Source organism: Nestor notabilis, unplaced genomic scaffold (assembly GCF_000696875.1).
Source record: "Nestor notabilis isolate BGI_N333 unplaced genomic scaffold, ASM69687v1 scaffold34043, whole genome shotgun sequence".
In the NCBI taxonomy this organism is placed as follows: domain Eukaryota; kingdom Metazoa; phylum Chordata; class Aves; order Psittaciformes; family Psittacidae; genus Nestor; species Nestor notabilis.
In genome coordinates, this window is record NW_009923894.1 from 1 (window position 1) to 10006 (window position 10006).

The 10006-nt window shown below is 39.8% G+C and overlaps 1 protein-coding gene across 1 annotated transcript; it reads left to right on the plus strand.

Moving 5' to 3' along the window:
• Positions 1-4600: 4600 nt before the first annotated feature.
• Positions 4601-9815, plus strand: CHMP5 (charged multivesicular body protein 5). Its single transcript, XM_010012383.1, has 7 exons — positions 4601-4702; positions 5455-5501; positions 6719-6812; positions 6893-6964; positions 8071-8179; positions 8578-8690; positions 9220-9815. The coding sequence occupies exons 1-7, from the start codon at positions 4673-4675 to the stop codon at positions 9268-9270; spliced, it is 516 nt and encodes a 171-aa protein (XP_010010685.1). The 5' UTR covers positions 4601-4672; the 3' UTR covers positions 9271-9815.
• The last annotated feature ends 191 nt before the right edge of the window (positions 9816-10006 follow it).

Sequence of the window (10006 nt, forward strand, 5' to 3'; positions counted from 1 at the left end):
TTGAACCTCACACCACCGGCCACAGCCCATCAATCCGGCCTATCCAGATCCCTCTGCAGAGGCTTCCTATCCTTCAGCAGATCAACTCTTCCGCTGCACAGTTGTGTTTTAGTGTGCACAGCATGTACACCAGTACATAACATTTGTACGCATGTACACCCATGCCTGTATTTGTTTCCTGTAAGCAGGAGCACATCCTGTAAATGGATGCACACAATGTGCATATAAGGCCTGACTCCCCTTTCATCCTCATGGCTGTTTTCAGTATTTTCCTCCAAGGACTTCTGCCCTGACTGCACTAGCTAACTCCCACTATGCCAAGCTGTGGGAAGGCAGGGACCAGAGCAAGGAAACCAGTCCCTCTGTCCCCGCTAAGAGGTGGGAGGGCAGATCCCACTGCCTGATGGAGATTGTTCTGTCTGCTGTGCATGAGCTTGCTGTGGGGTCGGTGGCAAAGATGTGTGTAGAGGGACAGTTAAACACAGACCAAGAAGGAAATGCTGAAGAAACGTGGTAGAATGCTACAGCTCCTGTAGGGTTGGCCTGCCTGAAAAGAACGTTAAAGGACAGCTTTAAGAAGGCTAGTCTTGTAATTTCACAGCCTTTTCCTGACTTTTAAGCTTGTGACGAAAACTGTGGTGTGTTTTTACAGCTCCTCCTGTTGTAAACTCATTTTGAAAGGTGAAGAAAGAACACAGAGGTCTTGAGTATTTGTTTCAGTGGTTAGCAAAGTCAGGTGAAAGGTTGGTAAGGATTGTGGTTTAAATGGAGGTTGACTAAGGCAAACCTAGTATTGTCACTGGAACCTGACAACAGGAAGTTTCTGTGGAAAATCATGATTTTCCTCCCGGAAGATTAATTTTGCTACCCAGTGAAGACACCCCCTGAGTCAAACATCTGATTTTTGTCAGTGCTACCTGGACAAACATGTGCACATCAGCCTCTTGCATATGCCAGTGGCTGGGACAGGGAGAGAAGGGGTCATAGTGTTTTTCCCAGTACATTATTGGCGAAGAATCCATGTTGCTTTTTAGTGGTATTAAGCCCAAACGTAGCTCCAAGTTTGTTTAGTTAGAACAGTAAATAAAGCATGTGCTCAAAAAGCAGGATGAGCTTTCCCACTGTAACCAGGAAATGCTTTAGTGGATGGCTACAACTCCAAAATCCACCCAAGATGCTGTTGTTAATACTTAAATTTGCCACCTCAGCAGTGTAAGCTGTACACTACTAAGTGTGGGGAGAAACATACTTTTACAAATTCAGAGTTGATGAATTAACTTTTTGAGCCAATTTACATGAAGTAATCAATCTGATTTGTGAAAGGCTTGCTGCACCTTCAGTTCATTTTCACAACAGTGAAGTCTCTAGTACAGGTCCTGCTAAAGGACTAGAGATATCATTAGATATTTTTCTTAAATTGCATGTGGATTATTATTGAAGAGAGTTGTGTGAGACATTAAATAAACTTGCACTGTTTCTTTACCGTGTTAAATTCTGCAGTTTGGAGACCCAAGCAGTGTCACTTCTGTGTTGTTTTCAATCTCAGACACATTTTGTTGTACCTTTTGAAAGAGTCAAACTTTACTGTATTGTACAAAATATTACAAGCTTTGTAAACTATCTTACCCTGTTACTTAAATGGTAATAAGCCATGAAATGGCAGGTAGAAATTACTGTATTTGGCGAGCACTGCTTAATGTTCGTAGTTACTGATTACTAAAAGCAGAGACAACTCTGTGCCTGTGTTTTGGGTGTTGTTCCCTGTGTATGCAAAAGCAGTATGACTGAACCCAATAAGATCAGCACACAATATGCTTTTTCCTTCCTGTTGTAAGAGAATAATAAGTGTCTCCTTAAGATACCTAAACAATTCAAGGTTTTCACATTTAAAGAGCTGGTTCTGTGGGATCACTAATCTGAAGTGTTTACTAAAGCTCAGGAAACACTTCTCCCTGCTTTGCTTCGGTGGCTGGTTTGATAGGGGGCTGTGTGGTGCCTTCCTGTCTCCCCACTTAGTCCCCATGGGTATGTCCCCATTTCCCCTTGCAGTTTCTGCCCACTCTCTCGCTGTGCCTGCCTCAGCATTGCACCAAGTGGCAGACTTTTTTAATCCTTGCTGGCTGAGCACAGTCAGATGACTCAAAGCTGTCATGAGGACGGTAGGAGGAAGGATGCATCAGGAGCTGTGGCATTTATATTGGTTTTACATTTTCTTCTTTGAAAAAACGCCCCAATTTTATGTTATTTTTGTCAGACAGTAAGTAGGGAACATAGGAACAATCAGCTGATAGTTGTGACAACAGTGTAAAATTCAACCTTATATGTGATGGGTTTTTTTTAATTATTGTTATTTATTGAAATAAACTGCAATTTTGGTTCATAGGGATTTGGGATACCACTATCACTTTCTTTTGTTTAGATTGGGGCCCTTCTGTAGCAATGGAACGTATGTTGGCATGCCTTACCTGTGCGTAAAAGAAAGCAGCTCTTCAGGTTGTAATACACAGTCTAAGTTTTCTTTTTGATAAATTAGATCCATTCTCCCATTTTCTGTTCATTTTCATTTTTAAAATCTGAGGTCCTGTGTAATGTGTGTGTCGTGGTTTAAGCCCAGCCGGCAACTCAGAACCACGCAGCCGCTCGCTCCCTCCCCCCCTTTTCCTCCCTCCCCCCGCTCCCGGAGGGATGAGGCGGAGAATCGAAGGAATGTAACTCCCACGGGTTGAGATAACAGCTCTCCAGTAACTAAGGTATAATACAAACCACTACTGCTACCAATAATAATGATAAGGGGAATAACAAGGGAAAAGGCCACAACCGCTCACCACCCGCCGCCCGATACCCAGCCCGACCCGAGCAGCGATCTGGGCCTTCCGGGTAACTCCCCCCAGTTTCTATACTGGGCATGACGTGCTGTGGTATGGAATACCCCTTTGGCCAGTTTGGGTCAGGCGTCCTGTCTCTGCTTCCTCCTGGCTTCCCCTCCTCTCTGGCAGAGCATGAGACTGAGAAAAGTCCTTGGTTGGAGAAAACATTACTGAGCAACAACTAAAACCATCGGTGTTACCAGCGTTGTTCCCAGGCTGAAAGTCAAAAACACAGCACTGCACCAGCTACTAAGAAGGAGAAAAAATGACTGCTGTAGCTGAACCCAGGACAGTATGTGAAATACTTATCCAGTTAATTGATATAGGAGGATCTGTCTCCATTTCCAACTAGTACTGCTTAAAAGAATCATTATATAAATAAATCAAATAACTGGCTTTCCCCTGGAGAGGGGGCTGACCTCAAAGATGCATTTAGCTGATGAGGATCTCGAGGAATGGCTATGCTTTGAACCTACAGAGAGTTTTAAAATTGCAAGTATATCTTTTTCTTGCTATTACTACAATATTTGACATAATAGAAAGCTTAACACAATTGTTCTCAACGCCAGCTGTGCCCAGACACCTTAATGTCTTGTGTAGAGTGTTCATATCAAATGTTCTGCTCAGGATGCCTCTGGCAAATGCATGTTGCTGTTGGAGAGCAGAGATTTGAAAGGATCATTGAGACACCCAAATGAAAATCTGCATAATGATACTTGTTTAGCCACAGTACTATCAAGTCAGAATTGTAAATTTGCACTGATTGGTCTCACACTGTAATTGGAATGTCATTATATGCTAATCCCTAGAGAGGCTCCGTGAGCAGTTAAGAAGCTTTATTTTGTCGTTTCCCAAGAAATGCTGTGATAGTTGGTTCCTGTTAAGGAGGCTTTTTTTGGCTTTTTTGTTTGTTTGCTTGGGGTTTCTTTACCAGTTTGTCTCTGCTGTTAGATGGCCATACCATGCTTGGCTCTGTAGTTATCATCTGTAACCCTCTTACGCAGAAGGGTTAAAATACTTCCATAATGACAGCTCTGTCATGCTTTGCACCAGGGCTGTTAGGGCTGACTGCTGGAGGTTTCTTACTGAGCTGTGCAGCTACTGTTGGGATTAGAAGCAAAAATGCAGTAAGAATTCAGAGTAGCTGCCAGGTGGAATTGCTGTGTCCTGGCTCCTTTGTTGGAAGTGATGGGAAAAGTGTCTTTCTGACAAAGAAGTTAGAAGACCTTTGGAAAAGTCTGGACTTCTTAAATGTAACCAGTAATCCAGGCATCATTCTGAGGGGTTAATGTTCTCTGCCCACCAAAAATAAACCTCTAGCCTTGCTGAAAGCATCCCTGTCTCTTCTGCATTTCCCCTTTGTCTGCCAGCTTGTTTTTTTCTGTTTCAGTTTAGTCCCTGGCACCGTATGTTATCAGAAATTCCTGAATGGAGACTGTGACATCAGTGGGTGTGCAAGGGAGTATGTCAAAATGTGAGAACATTACAATGGCAGAGCTTACTGCAACTTAAGGAAGTTTCTTGTGCTCTCTTTTTCTAGAAGTTGTTTCATTTGATTCTGGTTTTGGATTCTCTACAAACTTCATAAACTGTTTATAATACCACTGAGCAAGGAAACAATTCAGTTAGAAGCATAATAAAACTGAGGCTGTTCTCTTATTGTCCAATTCCTGAATAAAACCTTAATTAATGGGGTTTTTTTTGTTTGTTTTCCTTGTCACGTGTTAAAGGTGGATAGCAGAGCTGAGTCAATTGACAAGAAAATTGCTAGGCTTGATGCAGAACTCGTGAAGTACAAGGATCAAATGAAGAAGATGAGAGAGGGGCCTGCAAAGGTAAGAATCTTCTGTGGGATTTAAGCTTAAGAGGATGTGACTCACACTTCATGTCATGTAGTGGAATAATTTAGCCAGTTCATCAGGTTCTTAGGAATTGCACCTTGCTGTACTAATGAGATGTAAGATTGTAAGATCCTACAGGATTATTATTAGATGTGCATTTTTGAACAGTGTTTTCATTGTTTTTTATTTATTCAAAAATGTAATGTAATTCCTCAATCTGAAGTAACTTGCTTCCCTTCTTCCTTCGTTGCCTGAACTAAGTCTGTTAGAAAGGCTGTTTTGTTCAACAGCTAAAGTAGAAAGGTGTGCACTAGGCAGAAAGGGAATAGGAAAACCCATTTCTGAAAGGGTATGAACATGTAATATAAAATGTATAATAATAATAGTAAACATATATAAACAGTATTGTTAAAAGTATCTTTTTCAGTATTATTTGATGCTGACCATTAAAATGTGTTGGTGAAAGATGGTTCTGATGGACTAAGTTTGACTTTGTGTTCTGCTTACCAAAAAAAGAATTCAAAAGCCAGAAATGTTGAAAGTATTTTTATTAGAAGCTTTACATACAAGCCTGTTTGGTTAATCATTAATGTGGGACAAATGATGAACGTGACTATTGTTAAACTCTTTGCACTAGTAACTGAGCAATCTTCTGGAAAACTTCAATGTCATACGTTAGGTTTAAACAGTATAATCAAGAGTAAAGTCAAATATTTCTCCTAATGTAACAATATTTTGTCTTTCAGAACACAGTAAAGCAGAAAGCATTGAGAGTGTTAAAGCAGAAGCGAATGTAAGTTTAAACCTTTTTCAGTTTGGGATGAATGAAAGCCTGTTTTTCTTAAGGTGGGAGGCACACTTTCCTTTCTCTTTCCAGTACTCTTGCTTCTGAGCATTCTTTAAGGAAAAATGCTGAACAGGCTAGCCAGCCTTTCAGAAACATCTCCTTACAGATTTGGCGTCAGCATATTTGTGCCTTATTTGTATACGAGTTATAAATTTGGACGGGGCAAGCTGGCCTAAATCTGCTCATTATTAAAGCTATGCTTGACTCCTAAACTTTCTGAGAATGCCTCATTTTCTATTATTAATTGATTAGTATGAATTGTGTACTTAATTATCTTTGACTGGTTTACTGGAAATCTACCTGTTCTCTGTGAACACCCTTTAGTACTTGAGCACATGTAGCGCCAGGTACCTGTGTCTATGCAAAAAACCAGAATGGACAGGAGAGATGATCCTGTGGTATGGTCTGGTCTAGTCTAGTATAGTGTCCTGGAAAGTGTCCAGCAACAAATAGAAAGGAGAGAATGTCAGAACATGGCAAGCATTTGTGAACTCCTGTGGGAGACAGTGGAAACTATTTGATTATTGCCAAAGAGAAGTAACTGCTTGGCTGGAGAAGAAAGAGTTAAAGAAGAAACAAAGTACATTGTGCAATTAAGCAGAGCAACCCAGCTGGCTGAGGAGAAGAGAGCGTAAGATACCAAGACACCTGGCTGAGAAGGAAAGAGCATAAAGAGACTGTCTATTCTGGGGCTGGTTGTGAGACAGCGAGCAGTGTTAAAAAACAAACTATAAGTCAGGAACTAAACATGATAGGCTACAAACAGAATGGTATAAAAGCTAGAGCAATAGGCTAAAAATAACTGTTGTTAGAATGGTATAAAAAGTTAACAGCAGTAGGCAATAAGGTGATTCTCTGCATGAAGATGCTCTGGGTCCGTGGCGTTAATCTCCACAAACTCCTACCATCCAAAATACCTGTGAACTCTTACCATCTAAAATATCCTATGTTAAGGAATGCGGTAGTTTAGTTAGATATTGTGAGAAGGACTGTTTGGTTTTAGGTTTTCTGTCTCTTTTTTGACTATGCTGTCTGCTAATCTTACATGCTAGTTGTTCCCCTATTTACAGTCACTGATTTTTTAATTTTTTTAAAAATTAAGAATTTCTGCAGCAATGAATAGTGTGGTGTTTTAAAACCATTATTTGTATTGTTTCTAACAGGTATGAACAACAGAGGGATAATCTATCACAGCAGTCTTTTAATATGGAACAAGCTAATTACACTATTCAGGCACTGAAGGACACAAAGACAACGGTACCAGTATATTAATCTTCCATTTCTTTAATTTGTGTATGCTCCATCAGATACAAGCTTGTTGTTTGACTCTATTCTAGGTTGATGCAATGAAACTGGGGGTGAAAGAAATGAAGAAAGCTTACAAGCAAGTCAAAATTGATCAAATAGAGGTGAGTTTCTATAGTTCAAATTGTTAGAGAACAGAAATAACATACTGAAATAGTGATGAGTGGGCTGTGTAACCTAAAGGTAAACTGACTGGTTTAGTTGAGATGAGGTTGACTCCCTTTTTTGTGGGACCAGCATCATAATTCCTTCCTGATTTCTCTGGTACTGCAAAATCAGTTATTTGCCATCTTGTACTGATTGTTGTTTCCTTGCTGGGCTAATCTTTAATCTCTCCCTTTCCTTGGCACATCAGTGTGAACGTTGGTGAATACTTCCTGCTCTAGCTTTTTTGTCATGTCCTCCCTGCTGCAGTTGCAACATGCAGACTAGTCCTTTGCTTCCCCAGTTCAAAGTAGTGCCTGAATAAAAAACTGACAAACAAAAAAACCCCAATCAACAACAACAGCAACAACAAAACCCCAAATCCAAACAGAAACCAAAAAAAAGTCCCCATCAAACCCCAAACAAACAATTTCAAGAGGTCTGCAAGGCCTGGCCCTGTCTTCAGAAAATACATTAAAAAAACCTGGAAGATCTCTAAGCAGAATTTTAAGCATGCTGCACTTAAACTCTTACTAAATGCCCAGGCTGAATTCCTTTAAGTTCTCTTTCCCATGCTTTTTTTATATATGGCCTGCATCGTAAACCTTTAGGCAAGTATTGTCTCCTTACTTATCCCCAAGTACAGTGCCAGTAGTGTGCTAAAATATCTTCTTAATTTTGCCATGGCACGACATGGGTTAGTGCTTATTCTCCAGATGGTACATTTAATTTCTCTAGATTCCACACTTTTCTGCTTTTCAAGATAATGTTGGATTTGGGGTAATTTCTTAGAGGTTTTCAATTTACCCTTAAAAATACCTAAAAGGATTTTGCAGAGATGTTGTTTCAAGGCTCCTTTCTTCTTCCTCATATGTTTATTATAATTTTTATAGTAATCAAGGCCAACCTGTAGTACCGAATGCTAGTCTTCTGGCTTGTATTAATGCTGCTTCATTTATGCTTTAAAACTTGTTTGTTGGAATTGCTAAACTTAATTTGAGTAAGCTCTGATAAATTTAACTAAAGCCATGAAAGATGGACCAGTTGAAATTGTTTCTTGCTTCAGGACATTCAAGATCAGTTGGAAGACATGATGGAAGAAGCCAATGAAGTCCAGGAGGCACTGAGTCGTAGCTATGGAACACCAGAGATTGATGAAGATGACTTGGAAGCAGGTGAGGAAGGTGGAGGATGATGTTTACACTATTCAATGTAAACATCATTATACAGTCATATGGTGATTTTTAATTTAATTCGTTAAATATTTTCAGCGTGTTTTTAAATAGAAAGTTTTAATTACTTTTTTTAAACATAAAAGCTGCATTTTCTATAAGAGCTGTAACAAGAGTATATGACAGACGTGTGAGATAGATACACTAATGGAATGCTGCAGTGAAGGAAAGAAGGTTCTCTCTGTTGTGTGTGTGCGTATTCCTGACTGATGACTTAAGTAATGCTAAATGGGTATGGATGCAAGCATTCAGTATCAATCCTGTTTCTCTGTAAGAGCAACTTTTCTTTTGCAAAAGGAATTTCCTTGCGTAATTTTTCAACCAACATAATTCAATTTCAGAACTGGATGCACTGGGTGATGAGCTTCTAGCTGATGAAGACAATTCCTACTTGGATGAAGCCGCGTCTGCTCCAGCCATCCCAGACGTCACTCCTACTGACACGAAAAACAAAGTGAGTTCCTTTCCTCTTTAAAAGAAAAATCCTTTGTTTGGTTTTGTTTCATTTCAGATTAATCACATTTGTGTTGGTTGCTCGATATTTAAAATCCTTAATAGTCTGAACAAAAAAAAAACCTGCTTAAGGTTGTATTTTGAATATGGTGTATTTTGGATGCTATGTATGAGAGAATACAGTGTACTGAATGTTCTTTATAATATACAGTGTACTGAATGCTTTTTATGGTATTTTAAAGAGCTGAAATGGCCATTTGTAACTCCTGTCTAACATTGTCAGACTGTGCGTATACCATTACAACTCCTAATTTAGTTATTCTTGAAAACGTAGGAAAGCGTTCTGTGTGTCTGCATTTGGGCCTTTAATATAGCTTCATAGTGAGAAAGAACACTGATGCTATTGTTTTGATCCCAGCTGTCACATAGTGACAGTTACAGATACATGGCTTTGCAGAATTTGTAAGTAAACGTTTGTGTTCTGGTCGGTGGAGGGTTTTTAACCTGTTGCTGCTTTTTCTTTCTCACAGGATGGCGTACTGGTGGATGAATTTGGGTTGCCGAAGATCCCTGCGACATAAATGTTTCAAGAGCACAATGGATATAACGAACTATACAAATCAAATTAAGAATTTTTTCTTTTTAAATCCTGGAGAACTTGTCCTTCCAGTGTAACCTTAATATCACTACATCCTAGAACGCAATATGAATGGCCGGTGGTGTTCTTTCTTTGAAGAAAGTTGTTCTTCTACTGATTTTTCTGTTAATGGAAAATTCAGCACAGTTCCCTTCGGTGGAAGCAGTCAGTCTGATAGGTTTTGATTTCCGTGTCTTATGGACAGAGTAATATGTGAAGAGTAGTGGTGGCTGTCGATAGCTGAGGTTTATTTTCACTTTCTATTATGTTTTTCTCTTTCTGGAAACCAAGATTGTACGTTGCTGCTTACTCTCTGTAAAATAGCTCCCTTATTACTATGCTTATTTGATAAAAGAATTGAAAACAATTTTTAAACTACTGGTCTTGACACTTTTATGCTGTCCTACTTGTACCCTTCCTTTGGATGCTGTAACCAATCGGGTTCTCATTAACTTTATGTATTCTATGGAGACATAAAATCCTATAGATGCGCTGATCGTTGTGTGTGGTTTCCCTGGTAATTAGTTTGCTCTTAACTTGTCGCCGTTGTTATCAGTGTCCAGCGCTGCTCGGGCACGGAGGTGGAGCCTGGTTCTGATCCCAGCAGCGTTCCCGGCTCACACCAGGCTTGCTCTACCCGCGCCCGTGCTGCTTAATTATTTCCTCTCCCTAATTAGGGC

What these genes read in the sequence shown, in the direction of transcription:
- CHMP5 (XM_010012383.1), top strand. Translation starts at nt 4,673, where the DNA reads ATGAAGAAGATGAGAGAGGGGCCTGCAAAG. An exon ending in TGAGAGAGGGGCCTGCAAAG is followed by an intron (nt 4,703 to 5,454) that starts GTAAGAATCTTC and finishes TTTGTCTTTCAG; the next exon opens with AACACAGTAAAGCAGAAAGC. An exon ending in TGAAGGACACAAAGACAACG is followed by an intron (nt 6,813 to 6,892) that starts GTACCAGTATAT and finishes ACTCTATTCTAG; the next exon opens with GTTGATGCAATGAAACTGGG.